Genomic DNA, 27,165 nt, shown 5'->3' with positions numbered 1-27,165 from the left:
CATAGTGAAATTAGGGTTAAAGTGCAAGGAAATGCTTATTGCTATGATGTCTTGTGTATATAATTCTTTCTAGTGAGTACTCACTTTGGCAGAACTACCAAAAAAGTAGTTCTGAATGTAATGGTAGCATACTGTGGGTGCTAGTGAAGAGAAACCATGTTGCTGGGCAAAGGAAATGTTTCGTGACTTGAAAACTGCTCCTGGTATTGTGGAGGCCAGGTTATTTTCTTTACTTCAGAAAGGTGACACTATAACAAGAAGCTCCACGTTCTTCTGAATACACACAAGTCCAAACTGAAGTTAGTACTCTTCTTTTCCTGAAATAAGAAGGTGATTTACGAGGTGTGGGCCCTTAAGTGAAAGAAAACAAAACCGACCGCTGTGTGGGCCTGTAAAATTCTTGTGCCATCTAGGTGGTGTGAGTTACAGGAGGAGAAGATGGAGAGAGTTAGCTGGCCCTCCCTTGCTGGGGCTCAGCTGCCCCGAATACTTGTGATATTGTGGGTTATTTATGAGCTCATCTGGGCTGGGATTCACTGCCCCACACCCTGGTAGGTGAAGATTTGCAGGCAGAATGTAGAAGCCCTCATTAATCTTCCTCATCTTGTTGAGGATTTCTTGCCGGCCAGAGCTCTGTTGGAGAACAGACTGGCCTTTCCTACTGAACTGCAATAGCTCAGATTAATATTAATCCCTTTAATGCTGTAGTTCATGATATAGTCATTAGGTGACTTGAAACTAATCCTGTCCACCTAACTGGTGTGATTTATTAAATACACATGGGATCCAGTCTGAATACAGCCAGGCAGAGTCAACAGCAAATAACTACTTCTGTGTATTTGTATTAATGCTAGTTGATTGGGACACAATTATAAACTGGACTAGGAAGAAACAGGCCAAAAGGAAACTGAGCTCTCTAAGCAATAGTGTTTGCCCATTCTTAGCCTTTAATTTAAGTGATAGAACCTATAAAAACACTGAAAGCCGTACACCCAAACTAAGAGGAAAAAATCCCTTAAACATATCAATTATTAATTTGAATGCCTTTCCACCTATACTTTTTTTACCTTGAAGTTTTTAGAGAAACTATTCAAATACAACTTTCTTTATGACTTACCTTGCTTAGATTCTTGGAGTTCTTAATCCAGGCAGGGCACTGGACACACTGGTCTATCTCCTTGCTTGACTTTAGGGCTTATATAGTGTATATATATATATATATTTTTTTTTTTGTTTGAAAGGGGCAAGCCAGCCAGTTAACAGTTCTTTTCTTTGATATCCTTGCCCAAGCTAGCAGAAACATAATTTCTTTTGTAAATAATTGAGGTTTATCATTTTCTTTTCTCAAACCTCCTTTTCTTCCCCTGCTTTGCTCTTTTAGCAGAGATGGCATTAATATGAAAAACATCTACCTAGCTGGCTTCGTTTAATCAGGCAAGTCTGACATTTGTGAAACCTCTCATTAACATTTTCCCCAAAGAGCACAAAATGGCCTCTCCTCCATCTCCCCTCCCAGTACAGCTACCTCAAAGTTTAGGCTGCTTTCCATCACCATTGGCAGTCTGTTCTCAGAGATGTTACTTCTCTAAACTCCCACTCTTGGCCAACAGCCGCTGGTCACATATGGGAGGACCTTCTGTTCAGGTGCTGCCCTATTCCTTGTAAACATTTTTTTACTAATGTTTCCTGGAAATGACAAGAAATCTTTGATAGGAAAATTGGGATGTGGATTTATCTAGTACTTCCCTGTGAACTTTATCAGCTAATTCAAAATCATTGATTGGCCACTGGACACTCTACTGTGGCCCTCTACTGGGTACTTATGCCTCTCTGCCTTCGGCATTTACAAAGTATAATTATTTATTCCATAAACCAGAATATCTATATACTAAAACAAAGCACTCTTAGAGATACCAAGAAGGAAGACACCAACAAGATTAATTCTGGTAGCAAGAAATAAAGGTTACTTATCTTTACTGAAATCAAGAAAGTAAGAGAGCCAGATCTTGGCCCTCCCTGGTGGCACATCTGGTTAAAGCACAGACAGCACTATGAAACTATCGCAGCCACTGCAGAACAAGTTTGATTCCTGGCCAGGGAGATGACCCACATGGTGTGGCAGACTTCTGACCCACCTGCTGCTCCCCTCAGCAGTATATTTCAGTACATCTGTCTGTTCTGCTTCTCAGTCTGTCTCTGGTGAATCCTTTCACCACAACCCTCCCCCCACCCAACATGCGCCTCTAGCCTGTACCCTAGTCCTATATGCATAAATAAGTAAATCTTTAAAAGGGAGAGAGAGAGAGTGCCAGATCTAGACTATTGGTAAGATCTTGGTTTTGTTTCTTCCATGAAAACAGAGACCTTGTGTATGTACTTACTGTACTCAGAATCAATGAATAAGAACTAGCCCTAATTTGAAAGGAGCTATGTACTTCATCATTCATAGCAGTGTTATTCATGATGGCTAAGACATGGAAACAACCATGTTTATCAACAGATTAATGGATAAGAAGATGGTGTATATATTCAATGGACTACTACTCAGTCATTTAAAAAGATGAAATCTTGCATTTTGCGACAACACAAAATAAGTTAGAAAGTGAAAATCAATTATTGTATGGTTTCACTCATGTGGAACATAAATAAAGCAAACCAATTAACAAAGCATAAAAAAAAACAACCTTTTAGACTGAGAACACCATGGTGACTACTATAGGGGAAGAGGATAGGGGAAATGGGTAGAAGGGACACTAGATGAATGGCAATAGAACTTTGATGGTGGGCACAGGGAGGAATATTTCTATACCAAGGTGTGAAGCTGTATTCCTAAAGCCTGTATCATAGACAAAAGGTAAATCAATAAAATTTTATTTTAAAAGTCTTCTAATACCATTTTCCTGCCTGATCAAATACACAGCTCTTCTATTCCATTTTTATCTCTTCTTAGAGACATCCTTTGAAGAGCTTCCTGTCCTCTTCCATTCTACATTTGTTCTTTAGGCCTATGACACAACTGTCATTCCAGAACTTCCTTTCACTTTTGTCTGGACTTCTTTCCATGGATCCTGTGTCCATTTCTTCCTTGTTTTGTTCTCTCTCTTTGTTTTTAACCCTCCAATAGCTCTTAGAAAAGACTCCTGACATACAAATTTTTTTTTTACACCCTGGTAATTTACTCTGTAGTCACACTTCATTGAAAATTTGACAGAGTATAGAATTCTAGTTTGGAAATAATTTCCCTTCAGAATATGGTGACTTTATGTTCTTGTCTTCTCATTGCATCATTGTTGATCTTGAGTAGTGTGATGCCATATTCTCTATCCTTTGTATTTGAACTAGAAAATTTTATAGTGGTTTTGTCCCCACTGTTCTGTGACTCATGATGTGATCTCTTTTTATTTCATTATACACGGTTCCTTTTTTTAATTTTTTTTTATAAAGATTTAATTTATTTTTATGTGGAAGAACTAGATTATAGGTCAAAGGTGCAGAAGGTGAGAGGATTCACCAGAGACAGATTGGGGAGCAGAACAGGCAAGTTGACTGAAATAACACTGCTGAGGGTAGTCCCAGGCAAGATAGAAGAGGACTGCTGTGCCATCTGGGTTGGCTCCCTGGCTGGGGATCAAATTCATGCTGGATTGGCTGCCAAAATCTTCATTGTGTTGAGACTTAACCCCTTGTGCCTCCAAGGAGGCTCCTCATTGTAATAGGTTCTTAGTGGGAGTTCTTTTGATCATATCACTTACCTTTGGGAGATGGTCTTTTTATTAATTCTTCAACAATTTCCCCTTCTACTTTATTTCTATTCTCTAAACTGTTACTCTTATTTATTTATTTATTTATTTATTTACCCTTCTGATACCTCCATTTCAGAACTTGTTTCTCATTGGTTCTTCCAACTAAAAATACTTGATTTTCAGGTTGTTGAACAGTGTTTCTATTTTTCCTGCTAAGAATATGTTGATGAATCTTATTCACTTCCTTCTTCCTTCCATTTATATGCCATAAATTTCTTAAATTTATTTCCAGGTATTTTTTTCAATTGTTAATGAGATGAGATTCCCCTCATTAAATATTTATTGTGTTTTCCCCCAAATATTTATTTATTTATTTATGCATACAGAACTGGGGTACACAGGAGAGGTGCAGAGGGTGAGAGGATTCACTAGAGACAGAGTGGGGAGCAGAACAGGCAGATAGATGAAGTACACTACTGAGAGGATCAATGGGCGAGACAGGAGAGGTCTGCTGCACCGTATAGATCACCTCCAGGGCCAGGTGTTGAACTGGCACTAAAGCAGCTGCTGCTAGCTTGCAGTGCTGTGCTTTACCCACTGCACTATTGTGTTTTAACTAAAATTAAATAGTTTTTCCTGTATTTCTACAATGCAGCTTATGTTATATGCCTAGGACAAAAGCCAGCTATTTCAGTTATCTATTGCCACGTAACAAACCATTCCAAAACTCCGTGGCTTAAAACAACCACCATTTTATTATATCTTACAATTCCATCGGTTGACTAGGGCTCAGCTGAGCAGTTCTTCTAATGGGCCCATTTGGGGTCGCTCTTGCAGTTGCAGTCAGCTATGGCTGTGATTTAGATGTCTGGTGCCATGTAGCTTCTTTTGATGGTGTATCTCAGTTACCAGGGCTTTACCTCATGACCTCTCCCACAGGGTAACTTAAGTTTTATATATGGTAGTTCATGTCTCTCATATGGAAGAGATAAGAGATTCGGAGCCACTTTACTGCCTGGGCATGGAACTCCCAAATTGTTACTTACTTTGCATTGCATTTGTAAGAGCAATCACAGGCCAGATTAAAGATGAACAGACTTAAACTCTACTTCTTGATCGAAGGAGGGACATACGAGGAATGGAATTGTGTTAGGACTGTCTTTGGAGGTTGATTACCATGATGACATTTATTCGTCTGCCCTACCTTTTCCTTTTATACTAAATAGTTATACAGACTCTCAGTTTCTCACAGCATCTTTTATCCAATCGTTTTCCAATACCGAGTAATCTTATTGTTATTCAGCAGAAATTTAGCTGAAGGGAAAGAAATTAATGTTTCCACCTTCCCATTTGCTCTCTAGATGAGGCATAACTCTATGGACAGAGGTTCACGTAAGCATGAAATACCAGACAAGGCAACAGGTGCAAATTGGTCTTGTTCTCCTGAATTTTGTTTAATCTCCAAAAAGGACAACCTCCCCCTTTCCTCTGCAGAAGTCCAGCCTTTTCTCACACTATGACTTGTCATAAGAGTTCCTGGCTATGCTGGCCCAAGTAGAAATGAGAAAATGTTATTTTTTTCATATGGTGCTTCTTTCTACCCAAGGTTTACTAACCTCTGGCTTAATTATTCACCAAGCAAAGATGTATAATCTGCCTCCCTTTTCAACTTTGTCTGAAGGAAGGCAACAGGTGATGGATTGCATAAAGGATGAGATGAAGAGTTGATGGTGTGGAGTCTTTTAGCCTTTTTTTCACACACTATGGATGTTGCGCAACAGAACGAGTGTGAAATTTAGTCAGAGCCACAGCATGTGTTTCAATTTTCCAGGGAATTTCCTCTTCCTAACTGTAGGCTTAACCCTTTGTTCTGTTTAGTACGAAAAACTAGCCAAGAAATATGAAATTAGTTATTTGGAAGGAGAAAATGCCAGGGTTTCAAAGGACTCCTTTGAGATCTAGGATCTGTAAGATCTGTAACTTACTTCCTGCCAAATGGCTATGAAAAAAAGCAAAAACATTGAACTTAGAAAGATGTGGGTTCACATCCCATCTCTACCCTTGAATGATCTTAGGTAGTTAATTTGACCTATGTGAGCATCCATTTTCATCTGTAAAGCAGAGATTAAAAACTTGTCCTATAGAATTTTTTAAGACTTAAAATGATGTGTGCATGGGGTTAGTATACAGTGCATATTGTGATAAACATTTGTTTTTTTTCCTCCAATCTTTTCACTGAATTCTGTGGATATCTATTTTTTCTTCATCCTGTGCTGTCTTGGGTTTGCCATGTAACCAGTCTCTCATATTTTATAGTTGTTGCTTTTCTCCCTTAATATTTAAGTTTGTGTGTAAGAAGGGAGAAATGATTTCATATGATGTACATGAGTCTTTCTGGTGGGAGTGGAATTTTACATTAGACTAAGTAAAGAATGAATCTGTGAGAATGCTGAGAGGAGCACAATCTTGCCTTCCACATGTACTGCTAATAGTGATAAAATCATTTAGAGGTAGAGCTAAAATGAAACACAGAGGTCATCTAGTCTGTTTTATAAGACTGTGACTTAGAGGTCATTCTTATGCAAAGTAACATGTCAGAGTTGTGGAACTAGAGCTCTGACTGACTCATTCATTACCACGGTTATAATTTTAACTTTTCAAATTTTTTGACGATTGATTTCTAAGTACCAGGGACCTACCTTTTGTTATATGTTAACTTTCTTCTGAATTGGATTCCTGGTTATACTTTTAATAATGGGGAGGGAAACACTGTTGAAGACATTTTAGTGATACTCCTTTGGGGGGATCATCAGTGTCCCACTAATATTTATGAGTTACCACCGGAAAATTTCTTCTTTCCCCTAAGGTTACCCAAAGAGCAGTAAGGTGGCAGCACAACTGGCGATTGATCCTCTGCTCCCAGACTGATGAATTGGGAGTCAAATTTGTTTCTTCTATTCACTCTCTACATTCTCCCAAATAATTCCAAGTAGGGATAGCTGACCCCAAGCTCCCAGCTCTCATTTTAAAATGTAACACACAATAAATCATTAAGTGTTCCCTTGATAAATTTTGGTTAACTGCATAAAACAATGCAACCTCCATTTAAAAAAAATTTTTTTGGGCCCTCCCTGGTGACGCAGCGGGTTAAAGCACAGCACTAAGAAGCTAAAGCCACCTCTGCATGAGTTTGATTCCCGCCTTCCCCGGAGGTGACCACATGGCGTGGCAGACCTGTCCTGACCCACCCGCTGCTCCCCTTAGCAGTGTACTTCGTCAATCTGCCTGTTCTGCTCCCTACTCTGTCTCTGGTGAAACCTCTCGCCGCCCCTGAACCTCTGGCCTGTACCCCAGTTCTGTATGCACAAATAAATCTTTAAAAAAATTTTTTTTTCATCACCCCTAGGAAGTGTAAGTTACCCCATATATTCACACACAAAACCATGTCCTATGTGCTATTACTGTAGATTGGTTTAGTCTGGGGACTTCATGTAAATGGAATTATACAGGATACACTCATATGTAACTTCCTTTCACTTAGCATGTTTTAGGAATTCATCTATGATGATGCTTATATTACTAATTTTTGGGTTTTTTTGTTTATTAATTTATTTCTGTTTTACTGAATAATATTCAGTTGTATGGATAAACTGGAAGAAAAATTGTCCATTCTCTTATTGAAGGACATTTGTATTGTTTCCAGTTTTTCTTTATTACAAAAAGGCTGCTATAAACATTCCTTTACAAATCTTTTTGTAAACATTTTTTTTTGTTTTTATTGGATAAATACTTAAGAGTGAAATTACTGGGTCATATTGTAGATGAGTACTTAAAAGAAATAGTTCTTCAAAGTGACTGTACCACCCAGCTGTATCTTTTCCTCCTCTGGGAACTAGGCTCTTTAAATTGAGGATTTGGCAGGAGAGGAGAATCCACATCATCAGTTTCCCTGCTGCCAGAACACAGTGGCTTGAATCGGACATTTAAAAAGCTGAAACAGGTGTTTGAAACCCTACTCCAGCCTTACTGTTTGATGCCAGCCCTCCTGAGTGACCGAGTTTGGCCAGCAGAATTCAGACCTAATCTAAATGATGTTGGATTAGCGACTTGTAGGACATGGCTATATAATAGTGTATGTACTGTGACTTGGTACATTTGAAGTAGGTAAATGAACACCTTCATGTAGGATGGGTCTTTGGTGTCCCAGCTGCTTTTAGAGTAAGGGGTAATTAATCTTTGTGCCAAATGAAAACCCGTCCCCACCATTGCTTCTTATTCCACCTTTTCTCTTTAGACTGTGTCTAGAGGTTAGCATTTCCTTTAGTAAAGTTTATTGTCAAGGGCTTTTAGCCACGTAGATTGGTATCTGTTATGTCAGATATTATGGGAGGTAAATTATGCCCTGGTAAATTCTTTCTATTTTTAAAACCTCTGTTTTACCTAGCCTTTGGGAAATTAATTCTCATGGGCTAAAGGTTAATGTAAGAATGAAGATTAGAGCATGGATTCCCAAAGCCAAATGACTTAAGGTACTAAGGCAAGTGGTTACCATGCTCTTACCATGCTCACTGGGTTTGAAATTGATGGAAATGTGACCTACCTTGACAGGTTGGTTTCTCCGATGGAAGATTTCAAAAGAATAGGTTTAATTCCAAATCTTTTATAATGGCTAGAAGAGTCTGGGTAGAAGGGAAGTAGGGTCACCATCCTAGCCTACTAGTTTAACATATCCAGAAATCCTTGGAGAAAGGGTGTTTCAGGATTCAGTCCTACCTTTATAGGTGTCCATTCTTTTAAACTTAATCTGAGTATCTTCAGTCTTTAGTCGTGGAAGTCAGGGCCTGTTATTGGACTGTATTATGTCAGTGTGACTCTTGGTATGAACTGGGCTGAAATTCTTAGGCTAAGATTCTATCAATACCTTTTTTTCTTTTATCACATAGTAAAACTGACTTTTTAGTACATATATCCCTGTAGCTTTTTTTTAATGTTTATTATACATACAAGAACTGGGGTACAGGCCAGAGGTGTGGGGGGTGAGAGTATTTGCCATAGGTAGAGTAGAGAGCAGAACAGGCAGATTTCCTGAAATACACTGCTGAGGGGAGCAGTGGGTGAGTCAAGAGAGGTCTGCCATGCCACGTGGTCACCTCTCTGGCTGGGGAATGAACTTGTGCTGCAGTGGCTGCAGATAGCTTCATAGTGCTAGGCTTTAATCCGTTGTACCACCTGTAGCTGTTGTGGCCACCATCAGGACACAGAACAGTTTCATCACCCCAGAAAACTCCATTATCCTTTTATAGTCACACCCCTTTCCTTTTTCTTAATCCCTGTTAACCACTTATCTGTTCTTCATCACTATAGTTTTATCAAGAAGGTCATAGAAATGGAATCACATAGCTTAACTTTTGAGACTGGCTCTCTCCACTGACATTATATAATGCCTTTGAGATTGAGCTAAACTGCTTATCAGTTCACTAATTGAAGAACTTCTGGCTTCTCAGTTTAGGGCAGTTATGAAAAGAACTATTTAAACATTTGTATACAGGTTTTTATGTGAAGCACATTGGTTTTCATTCTATAGAATAAATACCTAGGAATGGAATCCCTGGGTCAAAGGGTAAGTGTATGTTTAGCTTCATAAGAAACTACTAAAGGGCCTCCCTGGTGGCATAGATAGGGGTTAAGTCTCAGGACTGTAATGCTATTGCCACTTGGGCCTGAATTCTATTTCCATCCAGGGAGTTAACCCCATATGATGCAGCAGACTTCTCCTGTCTTGCCCACTGTTCCCCTTAGCAGTGTATTTTAGTAAATCTGCCTATTCTGCTCCCCACTCCATCTCTGGTAAATCCTCTTATCCCCTGCACCTCTGATCTACACCCCAGTTCTTCGATGCATAAATGAATAAATAAATCATCTTTAAAATATGCTTATTTGTTATTCATGTATCCTTTTTGGTGGTGTGTTCAAGTCTTTTTCCTACTTTAATTGAATTGTTTTCTTACTGCTGAGGTTAGGACTTCTTTTTATTTATTATGGATTCCAGTCCTTTATTGGCAGTACAGTTATTTGCAAATACTTTCTCCCAGTCAACAACTTGTTTTTTCAGTCTCTTAATTTCTCTTAAAGTGAGCAGACATTTTTACTTTTGGTGAAATCCATTGTATTTTTTTTTTTTTCTGCTTTGTGCTTTTGGTATCACAGCTAAGTACTCTTGTCTGATCCCAGGTCACAAGGATTTTTCCTATGTTTTCTTCTGAAAGTTATACAGATGCTTTTCACTTACATCTATGACCTATTTTGAGTTAATGTTTGTAGACTGTGAGGTTTAGATTCGGGTATTTTCGGGTATTTTTTTCTTTTCTTTTTTTTAATGGATGTCCAGTTGTTCCAACATCATTATTGAAATCAGTGATTTTTTTAAAAGATTTATTTATTTGTGCATACAGAACTGGGGTACAGACCAGAGGCTCAGGGGCGGTGAGAGGCTTCACCAGAGACAGAGTGGGGAACAGAACAAGCAGATCGACGAAGTACACTGCTGAGGGGAGCAGTGGGCGGGTCAGGAGAGGTCTGCCACACCACGTGGTCACCTCCGTGGCAGGCAGGAATCGAACTCATGCGGAAGCGGCTTTAGATTCTCAGTGCTGTGCTTTAACCCGCTGCACCACCAGGGAGGGCCGAAATTAGTGATTTTTTTTAGATATCAAACTCTCCTTATGAACTGTTTCTTCTTCTTCTTTTTTTTTTTTTTTAAAGATTTATTTATTTGTGCATACAGAACTGGGGTACAGGCCAGAGGCTCAGGGGCGGCGAGAGGCTTCACGAGAGACAGAGTGGGGAACAGAACAGGCAGATCGACGAAGTACACTGCTAAGGGGAGCAGCGGGTGGGTCAGGCAGGCGGGAATCAAACTCATGCGGAAGCGGCTTTAGATTCTCAGTGCTGTGTTTTAACCTGCTGCACCACCAGGGAGGGCCTGAACTGTATCTTCTTTAGGAATGAAGGAGTTACAGAGGATACTCTCTTGGGTTCCTCCTCTCTCTCCAAGAATCACCAATTCCTGTTCCTTGTTTCTTTCTGATTTGGGCTGTTCTTAATGTCATATAATGGAACACTCATTATTTGTAAGTTGATTGAGCATAAAATATTTCATTATAAACTGGCCATCCATCACAAGAAAGCATGTGGGCTGTAAAAAACATTAACTATGCACTGTGGGCTGGAATGCAAGTTTACTAGAATAATACAGCTTTTGTATTGTGTGCAGTTGGGATAAATGGAGAGACAAAGGAAGAGATAGACAAATGATAGACAGATATTGTTGGGGAAACAGGTGTTAGCTGAACTAGTGTTCTTTTTTAGTTTTCTGAAGTTTGTTTCCCAACCCTTGCAGGATTGTTTCTCTAGATTAAACTGTCTTGAAGGTTCTCTGGACTCCTTTCAGAGTAAGTAATTTGTGACTTCTCAGAGCACTGCTGTTCCCATAAACTTACTTTTTTTTCACTGTCCAGCTCACAGATATGTCCTTATAGGTTACATTATAGATGCCTTTGCCAGAAATGCTCCCTTGTTACAAAGTTCTTGAACTTGTTGGCACAAAAGGTATCTAAACAGAATAAGATTACTTAATCATGGTTTCACTTATTAACTGTAATATGCTGCTATAGAAATAATTTCCAACTGTTGAAAAGAGGTAAATAAATAGGATTCTGTATGCTTATGCAACTGAGAAGTTGTTTACCAGTCCTGTAACTGATTCTCTGATTCTTCTCCAGAAGTTTTGCCTATGATGCCTCAGTCTTTTTCATCGTATATAGAACTTGCTAATACTAGTTCAGGATTTAGTTCTTTTTTATTTCCTTTTACTTTACCTGGAGGAGACCTGACAGGGGGATAATTGATAATAAGCCTGTAGGGGTAATTGAATAACAAAAATTTTCACCAGACTGGGAGAAGAAATTTGTATTGAAGAGTTGCTTCAGAGTTTAATGGCTGCATAAAACTGGGGTGAATTGTTCTGTTTCAAAGTTTTTAATTTCTCTTGGGCTTTCAAATTGCCTGCTTAAGTTTCAGCTTGGTCTTGTACAATGTATGCAGAGAGCTGGCAAAGTAGAGTAAAGGACCACAGCAGCCCTGTTTTGCCTGTATGTTACAACCTAATTGCTTTCCTTTCAATATGTGCCAATTTCCTCTAGCAGGAAGAGAGCTAGTGTTTAGAGTTGATGCTCATCAAACTTGTACTCTCAGTAAGACTTAGATCAGTCTGTCCTTGGACTTCTGCAGTCTGTTGGAGGCCAGGCCCCGTGGGCCTCATTTAGCTCTCCTGACCTGATTTAAAGGGACCTTACTTTTCTTGGATTAGGAGGCAAACTGGGAAAACCTGATGCATAATTTGTGCGGCAATACTAAAATCATTAAGTGTTTAGTCTGGCTAGGAGGAGGAAAGGCTCACAAGAAACTTCAATCCTAGGATAGATGAGTTATAAATTTTTATTTGCTATGCAAGTTGTAGAGTTAATATGTCTAGTAGTAACCTTACAGCAAAAGAATGATGTAATATTTAGGAATATAATGCATGGATTTTTGGAGTCCGAGCCTAGGCTTACATTCTATTTCTTCTATTTATTGTGTAACCTTGTGCAAGTCTTTATCTCTTAAGGCCATGGTTACTTTGCTATCAATAAAATGGGGACAGTAATACTATTTCTCAGGGTTATGAGGAGATAAATAATTCATATATAACAATTATGCTTAATAGTCTGTGTAACTGTTGCTGTTGTCTGAAGCAAGTTAAGATTGATGTCCTAAGCAATAGAAAGGGATTCTTTTTGGTAAAATAAGTGGGTAGCAGCTCCTAGTAATCAAGCCAAACTGACTATTTAATGGCAGGAATGCCCAAGGTGGGAAGCTCTTTTCTAATCAGGATTCATGAAATCATATTGGGGTTATGCAATAAACTATTTTATTAGTAGCTGTCTTTAAACTAAATATGACTTCAGGCAGATTAGAATGACTACTTAACAGGAGATGGTAAAAGTGAGGATTTCAGAAGCAGTTTTACTAAAACCAGCCCACTGTTGGGTCTAGGTCTACATAAGCAATAGGTATTTCAATAGGTATTTCAGGTCTCATGCTAGACCTGATTGTAAGGACAGAGAGAGCCAAGATTTTGACAGTGTTTGAGCTGCGGGGCGTATGTAAATACTGAGCCTTTATCTTTCTTGGTCATCTTGAACCTTCTTGGGCCAGATATTTAGGGAGGAAGGGTTCTTATATCATCTCTGACCTTTCTACAAATTACTTATCAAACACAGTTTAGGGGGAAATATAAAATTGTGATTTCTAATCTGTGGAGTTTTCAGACTTCTGAAAAAACTCCAGAATATATTCAGGTATTACTCAAGTATTATCAGAGAGAGAGGTTAGTTAAGGTGGTTTTTTTGGTTGTCTGTTTTATTCTTACTAGTCAGTAAAATAGAGGTTGGAGGGGCCTGTGATGGCACAGAGGTTAAAGTTTCAACACTGTCAAGATATCTCCAGCCAGTGACATGAGTTTGATTCCCATCCAGGGAGCTAACCTACATGGCACAGTAGTATTTCAGCAATCTCTGCTTTGCTCCCACTCTGTCTCTGGTGAATCCTCTCACCCCCTGCACCTCTGGTCTACACCCCAGTTCTTACATGCACAAGTAAATAAAAATAAATCTTTTTAAAAAGACTTATGTATGCATACAAGGACTAGGGTATAGACCAGAGGTGCAGGGAATAAGAATTCATCACAGACACAGTGGGGAGCAGAACAGGCAGATTGATGACATCACTGCTAAGGGGAACAACAAGTGGGACGACAGGAGAAGTCTGCCATGCCATGTGGATCACTTGCCTGGCTGGGGCTCGAACTCGTGCTGCAGTGGCTGTGCGTAACTTTATACTGCTGTGCTTTAACTGTTGTGCCACCAGGAAGAGCCCAATAAAAATGATCTTTAAAAAAAGAAAAAAGGTCAGGTTCAACTGACTGAAAAATGAATACTTATCAAAAGAGTTTTCAGAATCAGTATTAGAAATAGTTAGCTTTTCTTAGTATAAGATGGTAGGTGTTCTTTATCTCCTGCTTGCCCTGGTTAGACTCATGGACCCATCTTGTACTTGGATGCAATATTGATTAAGCCACCCCTATATTACATCTCTTTCTAAAAGTCTTAATAGCAAAGCTAATGTTCACACATACACAGTTCCCCCAGCCTCCCCACCCCCACATACCCTACTATACCTATACCTGGATATAATGTAGTCAGAAAATTAGATTATGAGGACCTGACACTTTCTCCTAAAATGGAATGTGCAGGCATAGACAAAAACCACAAAGCTTTTTGTGCTCAAATAATTCTGTCCTGTGCCTCTGGAATCAGTAATGTCTACAGTGTAAATAAAGTAGACCGCCGTTTTTGTCATGCTCTGCTTTATTAGTCTGTTATACATGAACCACCTTGTTAATGATATTCTGTCTCTAGGAACATGAGCCAATATTTGCAAGATGAAGAACTAAGATGGGAGCAGGCTGGTGAACGTCTAGAAAGCAAGAGGGGGAAAGTAGGCTCTGAGGGCGAAAGGGTCAAGACAGGCATTTCTGAAGCCAAGTGATGTTGAAATAATATACCGCAGGCCTTTTTCCTTGTCAGCATAATCCAATTGAGAATGCCCAACTGCCCCTGATAAGAGTCACTCAGGAGTGAAGAGCTTTACTACCAGGGAATGCAGCTTATGTGTGCATTTTGGCTCAGGAATGTGCCAGCCCAGTGTTGGCCAAAATGAGAAAAGGCTGCTATGTACTGGAGAATACATCATCCTTTTGGGAGGAGGGTGGTTGCTGCACTGTAGGCTAAGAAGAGTATTCTCTTTTGTCTCAGGGTAGAGCTTGACGCCAAAAATCAAGGCCTTTGACACAGATCATCAGAGAGGATGACAGGCCTTACTGGAAAACCAGAACTCATCCCCTTTTGGATGGGTTGCTTTGTCAGTTGAGAAGTGAGGAGACCTGGGAGACATCTGTGGATTCTTTCTCTTTTTTTTTTTTGAAGATTTATTTTTATTATTTAAGCCTACAAGAACTGGGGTGTAGGCCAGAGGTGCAGGGGGTGAGAGATTTCACCAAACTGAGTGGGGAGCAGCACAGGCAGATCTTCTGAAATACACTGCTGAGGGGAGCAGCAGGGGTGACAGGAGAGGTCTGCTGCGCCCTGTGGGTCACTCCCTGATCTGAGATCAAACTCATGCTGATAGCTGTATAGTGTGGAGAATTAACTCCTTGTGCCACCAGGGAGTCCCTTGTTTTAATTTTAGAAGCAGGTGGCCTAGTACTAGAAGGATCACAATTGTTCTTTCTCTTGTGGAGAGCTGAATTTCCCTTTCTTATTGTACCGTTTCTTTCTTTCTTTTTTTTCTTCCATCTTAGAATATGAACCAGTCACCTTCAGAGCACCCCTCTACCTGAGCTGCACTCTCTGTTTACTGGACTGTTTGTGCCTTAAGTTTGACAGCCTTCCAGGGTGGGAATTTTGGCTGCTTTACAGGGGTGTCAAATGTCTCCTTGGTTATGAAATTGCTCAGCTTGCTTACTATGATCAGCATCAGGGATGCTGAAGGACTCAGGCAGCTCTTCTCACTCTTCTGAGAAAGACATGACAATTGAATTTCATTGCCCACTTAAACCCAGCCAGAAGCTTTCTGTCTGGCTTTGTAGGAAGCAGTAACATCGAATGGATACAAGTATGGATTTTAGAGTGGACTTGGATTTGATTCCCATTTCCATCACTTACTAGTTGTATGATTATAGTTGGTAGGTAGATCTATCTGTCCTTTCTAAGTCTTATTTTCATTTGGAAAAAATAAAGGAATAATTAAAAAGAAAGAAGATACATAAACTACTTAGCACATAGTATGGCAAAAGGTAATATGTGGTAGCTGCTGTTATCTTTATCTCTTCTAAAAGGAGGATTAATATCAGTTACTCATTTAAAAATGGGAACATTTCTTGGATAACTATGTGTGTGTGTGTATATATATATATACTTAATACTTATTTATTTATGCATATAGAACTGGGGTACTGGCCAGAGGTGCAGGGGCAGTGAGAGGATTCACCTGAAACAGAGTAAAACAGGCAGATCAACAAAATACACTGCTGAGGGGAGCAGTGGACTAGGCAGGACAGGTCTGCTGCACCATGTAGGTCACCTCCCTGGCTAAGGGTTGAGCTCATGCTGAAGTGGCTGTGGCTAGCTTCGCAGTGTTGTGCTTTACCCCGTTGTGCCATTGGAGAGGGCCTGATAACTATGCATATTGTGAAGAAAGCTGAAGCCCTTAGAAATTAAAAGAACTGTCTCAAGTTGCACCATACATAAATAACAATCATTAATTATCTTGGTATTTATCCTTCACCTGTTCTGCTCTCCACTCTGTCTCTGGTGAATCCTCTCATCCCCTGTACCTCTGGCCTGTACCCCAGATCTGTATGTATAAATAAATCTTTAAGGAAAAAAAGAATAATATCTTAGTTTATTAAACACTTTATTTCAAGGCCCTCCCTGGTAGTGCAGCACTATAAAGTTAGCAGCAGCCACTGCAGCTTGCTCGAGTTAAGTTCTATCCCTGGCCAGGGAGGTGACCTACATGGTGCAACAGAACTCAGCACTATAAAGCTAGCAGCAGCCACTGCACCTTGCTCGAGTTCGAGTTCTATCCTTGGCCAGGGAGGTGACCTACATGGTGCAACAGACCTCGCCCACTGCTCCCCTCAGCAGTGTATCTCAGTAGATCTCCCTGTTCTGCTCCCCAGTCTGTCTCTGCACACAAACACCCTACATACCTGGCTTGTACCCCAGTTCTTGTAGGCATAAATATATACATTTTTTAAAAAACCACTTTATTACATTGCGCCATGTGTTTTGAACTGATTAAATTGGATAACGTATAAAATGGCATGCCAGGCACATAATGTATGCTCAGCAAGTGTTAGCTGCTGTTATTTATTTGTACATGTAATTAATTTTGGTTCTATAACACCACTTTACAGATGATAAAATACAAATACAATAAAAATTACCTGTCATGCAGTTGCAAAACTGAGATTTGAACCCCACTCTTCATATAGGCCATGTACCTTCAACTTCTACTCCTAGTTCCAAACTGTTTTTATGACTACAGATTAGTTGACCTCCCTAAATGATAGTAACTTCACCTGAAAATTAATTTTTGTCCCTGTTTTAGTATAATACCCTAGGATTTGGAGGATATTAAGAAACGTAGTTGAAAAGTAGGTTTTTTCTAGAATACTTTTACTCAAAGTGTCATTCATATACAATTTTAGGCCCACAAACTACTGCCTGATACATAATGAGATGTATGTGGAAACTGTGATCGAGCATTTAGAAATTTTTATAATAACCTGATAATAATTATATGTATATAGACAATAATAATTAAAAAGTAGAGTTTGCATAGCAGAAGTATAACAGACCAGGCGAGAAAAAAAAATAATAATGAACAGTTATATACCAGAGACAATTTAAGGGGGTGGGGTGGGTAATGGGATCAAAAACAGTGGGGGGATGGAAATGCACTGGACTTTAGTGATGGCACATGGGTGGTTTGGTGATGGGAAGCCCAAGGGGATTACAGCTGAGATGGAAAAATGCACAAGATGATGTAAAAATTAACTATTATTTTAAAAAAAGTGGAGTTTGTATTATGTCTTTGTTTTTCTTTTTGTAATTTGTTTTATTGCCATTTATAAATATATGGGTCTATTGTGGATTGACATAAGGGAAAAAAATCTGGCCTAATATGAAAAACACTGTTCAGAATTCCAGAGGATCATCTGAACATTTTATCAGGATGATGAATTGGAATGTATGGTTTTTTAGCTACATGTTATAATTTCCTTATAGTGCCCTGCTGGTGGCACTTTCCCTACTGTTCCCCACCAGCACTGTTTTCCCTCCCCCCACCAAAAGCTACAGGAGTTGGGAGCTCTATGCTTCTGTCACTCAGCATTAAACCTAGAGAGTAAAACTCCTTTTCTGCCTAGGGAAAACTCTCGGGGTAATTAATTTTGTATACCTAGATTCTTATTTTTGTGGGGGAGAAGAGGGATAGGACAGGGAAAGTAAAAATGAAGATGTACTACTCATTTAAAAGTCTTTCTTTTCTATTCTTTCATTATGAAGTTTCCATAAAGTATTGATTCACAGAATGAAAGTGTGGGAATGAGTGTATTTTAGCAGTCATAGATTACAAATACTTGACAAGTGGGTTTAGATATCTTATTCCTGGCTATTGGTAACAGTGTGACTATGATCCCATTTCCTATGATAGGAAAAGGGTCAGTGAAATCCACATCCATCTCCGGAGAGTTTTTTTTTTTTTTTTTAAGATTTATTTATTTATGCATACAGGAGCTGGGAGTATAGGCCAGAGGTACAGAGGCAGTAAGAGGACTAACCCAAAATAGACTGGTGAGCAGAACAGGCAGATTAACTGAAATGCACTGCTGAGGGGGGCAGCAGTCAGACAGGAAAGGTCTGCTGTGCTATGTGGCTTAGCCTCTTTTAGTGCTGAGACTTAACCCCTTGTTCCACCAGAGAGACCTCCAGAGAATTCTTTATGGGACTTTGTGAAGCATCTGTATGGTATCACTTCTGACCTTTCATTCAGTGCCATAGTGCACTCTTTCCTATTATAAATCAAAAGGTTATTAGCAAATCAAGCCTACAGTATGTAAAAACATAATATATCATTACTAAATGAAGTTTATCCTGGGGATGTAAGACTGTTTCAATATCTTAAAAAATCATTGAATCCGGCCCTCCCTGGTGGCGCAGCGGGTTAAAGCACTGCACTGAGAAGCTAAAGCCACTTTCGCATGAGTTTGATTCCTGCCTGCCCCGGAGGTGACCACATGGCGTGGCAGACCTCTCCTGACCTGCCCGCTGCTCCCCTCAGCAGTGTACTTCGTGGATCTGCCTGTTCTGCTCCCCACTCTGCCTCTGGTGAAGCCTCTCACTGCCCCTGAGCCTCTGGCCTATACCCCAGTTCTGTATGTACAAATAAATAAATCTTTTTTAAAAAAAGATTTTAAATCTTATTTAAATCTTTTTTAAAAAAAGATTATTAAATCTTATTTAAAAAATATTTTAAAGAAGAAAACTCAATTTTCATATCAGTGATGGAGAAAGGGCACTTGACAAAATTTAACATTCTTTCATGATAATGAACATCTGAAAAAAAGTCTGACTAACATTCTACCTTACAGTGAAATACTGAATGTATTTATCCAAAAATTGGGAACAAGACAAGGTGTCCAATTTCATAGTCCTGCAGTCCTACTCAGTAATATGGGACAAGAAAGGGAAACCTAAAAGGGGTCAATTATATGGTAAGGATTGGATTGTACTTTAATGGTGAACTTATTTAGATATACACACATTGATTTTAAATGATGCAAACCTGAAACTTATATATATATATTTTTTTTAAAGATTTATTTATTTGTGCATACAGAACTGGGGTACAGGCCAGAGGCTCAGCGGTGGCGAGAGGCTTCACCAGAGACAGAGTGGGGAGCAGAACAGGCAGATGGACAAAGTACACTGCTGAGGGGAGCAGCGGGCGGGCCAGGAGAGGTCTGCCACGCCATGTGGTCACCTCCGGGGCAGGCGGGAATCGAACTCATGCGGAAGCGGCTTTAGATTCTCAGTGCTGGACTTTAACCCGCTGCGCCACCAGGGAGGGCTGAAACTTATATATTTTAATGCATTGTTATGTCAGTAAAAATTTAAATAACATAAAATATGGTTGAGCTCAAAAAGATAAAGAGGGAAATACAAGGCTTGTGTATTGGAAAGAATAAATAAAACTGCCATTACTTGCAGATAATGCAATCGTATATGTATAGAACACAAAGGACTCTGTTTAAAAATATAAATCCTAGAACTAAGTGAATTAGTGAGGTCACAGAATACAAGGTCAACAGCCAAAGTCAATCACATTTCTAAAAATTAAGAGCTAGAACCTGAAATTAAAGCACAGTTCCATTTACAAACATATCAAATCAAATAAAACATTTAGGAATACATCTAACAAATCATACACAGTATGCTGAAAACTGCAATGTGCTGATAAAAGAAATCATTATATAAATAAATGGAGAGACATACCATGTTCATGAACAGGTAGACACAAAATAATAAACATATCATTTCTTCCAAAACTGATCTATAGACTATCAAACTCCCCAAAATACTTTCTGTAACTATAGACAATATAAGCATCATACTGAGTGGAAAGAACCCATTCTCAAAAGTTACATACTATATGATTCTCATTTCTGTGACCTTGATGAAATTTTAGTGATGAAGAGTGAATCAGTGGTTGATAGGGATTAGGAGAAAGGGAGGTGTGATTACAAAGGGAAAACAGAGGGAGTTTTCTGGCATGATGAAACTGTTCTGTATCTTGACGACCACAATGGTCACAGAGATATCCACGTATGTGTCAAAATTCATAGGACTATATACAAAAAAGAGTCAGTTTTATCAAATTAAAGCATTTAAAAACAAAGCCAAATTAAAAAAAAAATAGAGGCAGACTGCATGTGGACTTGGAAGTGTCAAACTATGGCGATAAAATTGCCCTAGTCTTTTAACATGAAGGAAAACAGCTATTAGGTGAACACTCATAAAATCTGTACCTTGCTTTACTTTTCAAAGATTTTTTTTCCCCATCTAGATGTTCATCTTAAATATATCAAAATAACACTTTTTTAAGTGAGAGACCTAGACCAAATTGTATGTGATATCTTTGTATTCCTAAAGTAAGACTAGATAACTTTAATTTTTTATTTGCTTTTTAAAAGGTATTTTACATATTGCAGCTTTTACAAATATTTCTTAACCACTACATTCCTATCCTCTATCACTTCTGTCACACACAAAATGGTTTTCTGCAGTTTTTTTTTCCCCCCTGCAAATTGTACTTCTCTCAGTGAGGGTAGTGGAAGATGAGAAGCAGGTTTTTTACAGCTGATGTGATCACTGTTCAGACAAGCTTGGAAAATGCTACCCAATCTGCCAATTAATTAAAGCATTAATCTGAGGAGCAGCCGGCCCAGGGATTGTTTACCCAAGGGGTTGGGGGGTGTTAGGAATGGGTAAGAAGCTCCCTGCATATGTATGAAAATAAAGGTACTTAGGAAATCCTGCTTCCTTTTGTTTCTAAAGGTGTCCCTAAATCACTCTGGCCTGTTTAGGAAGCCTTTTAAGGAACTGTCTCTGAAAGATGAAGGCATCACAGAAAAAGAAACCCCAGGAGCAAGTCCTGTATAGTTTCTTAATGTACTTTCTCAGATGTGAAATGAAATCCTATAAATTTAGAAGTATATGCTGGTAAATAGGTAGAATAGATACATTTTTTTTTTACAAGTTTTGGAAATTATAAAGACTGGGCTCAAATACCAGTTCTGCTTCTTATTAGCTGTATGTTTTAGGGCCAACCATTATCTTATCTCAGTCTCTTTTCTCATCTGTAATACAAAGATTGTGACTTGTCCCTTCATTTTAGGGCAGTTAGCCCTCTGCTTGCTCTAAGTATAAAGGAGGCTGAAGAGAATGGTTAGGACCCAAGATTTTAAACTGCGTTTGTAAATAGGGACTCTGCAACCTTTGTTCTTTTTAATCTTATTTTCAGCAAGGGACTATAAACCTCAAGGTTCCCCTCACCTTCCTGGGATATGCTGTAGAGAAGCATTTGGTAACCTTGACCGAAATAGCAAAAGACATGACAGTAACCCCCTGAGGGACCTCTGACCACATGACTGTGCTCAAGATATGAAGTTCACCTGGGTATCCCTGGGGAGAGTGATAAAATACACATGGAAATTTTGACCCAGCAATATTTGATGATATTAAATTCTAATTTTTTAAAACTGTGGTAAAATATATTTAACATAAAATCTTAGCCATTTTATTTTTAAACTTCTAACCATAACTTTTTTTTTTTAAGCTTCTTAATTTTTCAGAGCTACATACCAGAAATTTTATAGTAAAATGATACAGTGTCTGGGATGTGATTCAAGGTAATCCATAAGGAGGAAGGTTGACCCAGCATCTAAAATCTCTAGCCTTGTAACTCAGACAAGAAAGACCTTTTTCTAGGGGATAACTCTCTTCATACCTATTTCTTCTCTTGCAGAACTCTCAGAAATTGAGCCCAATGTATTCCTGCGTCCGTTTTTGGAAGTGATTCGTTCTGAAGATACCACTGGCCCTATCACTGGACTGGCACTCACCTCTGTCAACAAGTTCTTGTCCTATTCACTCATAGGTAAGAGCTTAGCGTTTGTTGGATAACCACAGTGCTTCATTTCTTACCTCTCTGAAGTCTTTAAACAATTAGCTGGAGAGGCTAGAAAGTTTTTCCTAGTCATGTATTTCTTTGTATAAGAGAAATAGGATTGTTACTATATACTCATCTTTCCTAATTGATTCAGGTTGTACAGAGTGGGGAGGGAGAAAGGTTTCCTTGGGACTCTGGTTTCTTTGGTCTTTGGAGCAAGGGTATTGTGTCCTTGGAGCTTTGATTTTTTTTTTAAATGCATGTTTATTGTAAGAAGATAAACAATAAAGAGCTATCTAAAAGAAAAGCTAATGGTCTCTCCTCTATCTTTCTCATCGCCCCTCCTCCTTCCTTAGGTAAATAGTGTTAACAGGTTGGTTTGAATCTTTCTATACCTTTCTTTGCATCTGTAAATATATATAAAGTACTACTTTTTTTTTTTTTTAAATGCATACAAGTACTGGGCTGTAGGCTAGAGGTGTTGGAGATGAGAGGATTCACCAGACTGGGGAGCAGAACAGGTAGATTCACTGAAATACACTGCTGAGGGGAGCAATGGGTGAGACATCAGAGGTCTGCTGTGCTATGTGGATCAGCTCCCTGGCCAAGGATTGAACTTAGGCTATAGTGGCTGGTGATAGCTTGATAGTGCAAGTTTTAACCCCTGTGCCACCAGGGAGACCCAAAGTACTACTTTTTTTAAAAAAAAGAAAGAAAACAGAATTATGTGCTTACATATTTTCTTGTTTTCACTTAATATTGTTAACTTAGAAAGATGTACTTAACTGCCTCCTTTATTCTTTTTCATACAGTTTTATTAAAACATAATTGACAATGTTAATTACAACATAAGTTAATGATATATCACAAAATTGATTTTATATATGTTGCAAAATGATTACCACAAGGTGTTTAGTTAACGTTCATCACCTCATGTAGTAACAAATTTTTTAATCTCAGAACTGGAAGTTTTTGTGTTCTTTTTTTATTGTGGCAAAATACATATGTTCCAAATTTTGCCATTTTAATAATTTTTAAGTATATGATTCAATGGCATTATGTTATATAAATATCATCAGCATCTATTTCCTGAGCTTTTTCATCACACCAAAAAGAAACTAACCATTAAACAGTAATACACCATTTCTCTCCTTTCTTAGCCACTGGTAAGGTTTTCTTTTTAATAGCTATATAATTTCTGTAGTATAGTTATAACACACTTCATTTAATCATTCTCTTATTAATACTTAATATTTAGGTTGTTTCCCATTTTAATCCATTATAAGTAATATTGAAATATGTATACTTCCATCTTTTCTGTTTATGTGTTTCCATCTTTTCTGTTTATGTGATTGATTCCTGTACTTGAAATTTCTGAATTAAAAGCCATATGCATATCAAATTTTCATAGGTACTACCAGGTTGCTTTCCCTGATCCGCAGTATTTGCCCTTCCAACATTAGTGGTTGAGTTTTTATCTCCCTACCCCATCAGCAGCACTGAGTACTCTGAGTATTCTTTATTTGTGCTAATTTGTTGGAGGAAAAAAGTTTGTATGTTGTTGTTTTTATTTCCTTGAAGCTGAACATTTTGATTTCCTCTTCTTTGGCTATTTTTTTATTGATTTGTTTTGTTTTTCTTATCAATTTTAAGAGACTTTTTATATAGTGGGAATATTAACCCATTGTCTATCGAAGTGTTGTAAATGTTTTCTTCCATTCTACCCTAAATATTTTTTCCAGTCTATTAGTTACCTCTGAATTTGATTATGGATTTTAGGGGGGAGTTTCCTTTTAAGTTGGTCTTGTCACTCTGGATCCTGAATTCCTTTTCGCCTATTGCCAGTCCATGTGCAAGTGTGTTAAACACAGAAAACAGACAGCTGTCTTTGTTTCTAAGTAGGGAGACAAAAGGGGTGGCTCAGGCTGTAGCTAGCTAGGAAGGAAAATGGCCTTCAGTTTAGGGCAGGAAAAGCCTGTGTCTTATCTAGAAAGTTGGATTGCTTAGCTGAAGCATACAGGATCCTGAGCAGGAATGTTGGGTGCTAGCTGGAATCTGAACATGTGCTTCCGCCTCTCCAGGCACCCTAGTCCTGGCTTCATACTTTTCCTAAGCAAAAATTGGGTCTAGCTACTTCCAGCCTTGCTCTGAGCACCATCTGCAGGTCATCCTTCTTCACAGTCTCCAGCAGCCGTCCTCTGTGCCTTTCCCCTTTGTTCTCTTATGAGTGTTTCTTTCCTTTTATTGGACTTGGCAGACAACCTGGTCACTGGAGTTTTCTGTGGTGGGAAAAAGAGAAGTATAGTGGTGGTGATTGCAGTGGCCATGAAAAAAGGAGCAGGAAGGAGTATATGAAAGCCAAAAGGCAAAGATGGGACTGGCAAATTTCCCTGCAGTGTGTTCCTATATGTCCAGGAAAGGACATTATGAGGAAGGGGATATTTTGTTTAAAAAAAAAACAAAACAGGGCCCTCCCTGGTGGCGCAGCGGGTTAAAGCACTGCACTGAGAAGCTAAAGCCACTTCCACATGAGTTCGATCCCCGCCTGCCCCGGAGGTGACCACATGGCATGGCAGACCTCTCCTGACCCGCCCGCTGCTCCCCTCAGCAGTGTACTTCGTAGACCTGCCTGTTTTGCTCCCCACTCTCTCTGGTGAAGCCTCTCGCCGCCCCTAAGCCTCTGGCCTGTACCCCAGTTCTATATGTATAAATAAATAAATCTTAAAAAAAAAAAAAAACAAAAAAACAAAAACTATACCTCACCCCTCAATCCTGTAACCCTAGGCTTTTAGGATTACTTAAGAGCCTTTTCTTTGGCTCACACAGCAGCCAGACCAGAGTTTGTGACACTGATTGCCTGACTTGCTGGCAATCTGTTCCTGTGGTTCTAAAGTCCTCTAAATTTTTTAGAAAATTAATGTTGATACTTCATTCAAGCCCAGAGGATAAGAACTACAAAAAGATCAGTATAGCTATAGTACTTTAATAGGGAAATTATTGAAAGAGGGGAAGAAATAAACCCCCAGCAACCTTATAAGGTAGGATCAAGGCTGCTTATTTGTCACTGAGCTCCTACACAATACCAAGAAGGACTTAGATTTCCTGTGCAAGGAAAAGTCCTATTATGGATCCTGGAGGCCTGAATAAGGAATGTTAGCAGAGCTGTGAGAATGTGTATGATTTTCTGTGTTGATGTGGGAAAAAAAGGGATGACAGAAGTAGCTGGATGATCTCATAAATGATATATTACAGTGAAATTGGCTTCTTTTTGCATGATCTCTTAAGTTGCCACCCTTCATGCTGAATAGAGGAATGGCAAAAATTTGATTAAGTATCAGAAAGTTGACAGGGGCGACAGATTTTTGCAAGAAAAATGTTCTGAGACCTCCCTGGTGGCACAAGGGGTTAAGTCTCAGCACTCTCAAGCTATCCACAGCTGCTGCAACATGATTTTGATTCCACAACCAGGCAGCTGACCCACATGGCACAGCAGACCTCTGCTGTCTCCCCGGCTGTACCACTCAGAAGTATATTTCAGTAGATCTGCCCGTTCTGCTCTCCACTCTGTCTCTGGTGAATCTTCTCACCCCCACCCCCCACACACACCTCTGACCTACACTCCAGCTCTGTATACATAAGTAAAATAAATCTTTTTAAAAATAAAAATAAAATGAGTAGCTTTAAATTAGTGATTCCCAAAATATAGTCCCCTGACCAGCAAGAGGCACCTGTGATCTCATTAGAAATACAAATTATTAGGCCCCACTTCTAGACCCACTACATCAAAAATTCTGAACTGGACACAGCAGTTTGCGTTTTAACAAGCCCTCCAAGTGATTCTGATATATGATTAAGCTTGAAAACCATTGTTATACACAGTGACATCTGTGTTGAGATGCTCACTAAAGCTAATTGCTTAACTCAGATAGCCCAAGGATCTATGCATGGTCAGGGAATAGAGAGTAGAAAAGTGAAGTCTGAAGACAGGATGTCTTGCATTTTCTCTCTCCTGTTCACATCATTTAGTCTTCCCTTTTTCTCTGGAGCAGATCCTGCTCATGAGGGCACAGCAGAGGGCATGGAGAACATGGCAGATGCTGTCACCCATGCCCGCTTTGTGGGCACTGATCCTGCCAGCGACGAAGTTGTCCTGATGAAAATCCTTCAGGTAAATGGTGGGGAAGAGCAATTAGGTGAATGGCCAGGGGTGATGCCATGACTCTACTTACCCAAGTCTGCCTGCTTCAGAAAGCTGTGTTTGGACTCTCCTGAGGCTTAGGGAGTCACTTTGTTTCCAAACAAGGAACTGCTATACCAAAAGTTAAGAGCTTTTTCTAAGAAAAATAATTAAAACTTTTTAAAAAATTGCTGTCAAATACCAGAAGCCCTTAATACACTTGTACCTCTGGTAGACCATACTATCCATCTGTTGTATTAGTCTACTATGGCTGGAATGAATTCTGAACTATGTTAGATTCATGCATAATAAAGACACAGTTTCTATGAAACAATCCTGAAAGAATTTCCTCCCACATTGAAACAAGATCAATCATTTGCCATTTGTTCACCTGAATACTTACCTAGGAGACTAGAGGAACAGGAGATATCTTCCCTGGCCTCAGGTGCACCCCTCTTCACCTAAGCTGCCTTATTATCACAGTATCTACTCTTTCTTACTGGTAGGTGCTGCGAACTCTATTGCTGACCCCAGTTGGTGCCCATTTAACCAATGAATCTGTGTGTGAGATTATGCAGTCTTGCTTCAGGATCTGCTTTGAAATGAGGCTCAGTGGTAGGTGCTTGGACTTTGGGCCCTTCATCTTTCCTGGGGCCAGTGTCTGTGAGTATGAATACAGGTTGCTGTCTCTGAATGTCAGAGAAATGAAAAATTCAGGGCTTCTCCATCACCTACCTTGTGGTGTTATGTTATGTGTCTGTACTTGACAGTTTGTTGCACAGGTAGAATAGAGAACTTAGCCCATTGTGCCAATGCAGGAACCAGGATAGATCCCAGACTGACTTAGCC

At 39.2% G+C, this 27,165-nt stretch overlaps 1 protein-coding gene across 5 annotated transcripts in view; it reads left to right on the top strand.

Annotated features, from left to right (window-relative positions):
* The window catches only part of GBF1 (golgi brefeldin A resistant guanine nucleotide exchange factor 1), a 113,395-nt gene that overhangs the window by 62,353 nt on the left and 23,877 nt on the right, over positions 1-27,165 (top strand). For all 5 annotated transcript variants that reach the window (XM_004680493.1, XM_004680491.1, XM_004680492.1 and 2 more), the window contains exons 4-6: positions 21,996-22,127; positions 26,189-26,307; positions 26,823-26,931. In XM_004680493.1, coding sequence (XP_004680550.1) covers positions 21,996-22,127; positions 26,189-26,307; positions 26,823-26,931 — 360 coding nt within the window. The remainder of the gene's footprint in view (positions 1-21,995; positions 22,128-26,188; positions 26,308-26,822; positions 26,932-27,165) is intronic.

Source organism: Condylura cristata, unplaced genomic scaffold, assembly GCF_000260355.1.
Source record: "Condylura cristata isolate star-nosed mole 26May11 unplaced genomic scaffold, ConCri1.0 scaffold00011, whole genome shotgun sequence".
In the NCBI taxonomy this organism is placed as follows: Eukaryota; Metazoa; Chordata; class Mammalia; order Eulipotyphla; family Talpidae; genus Condylura; species Condylura cristata.
This window is presented reverse-complemented; position numbering and strand designations above follow the sequence as displayed.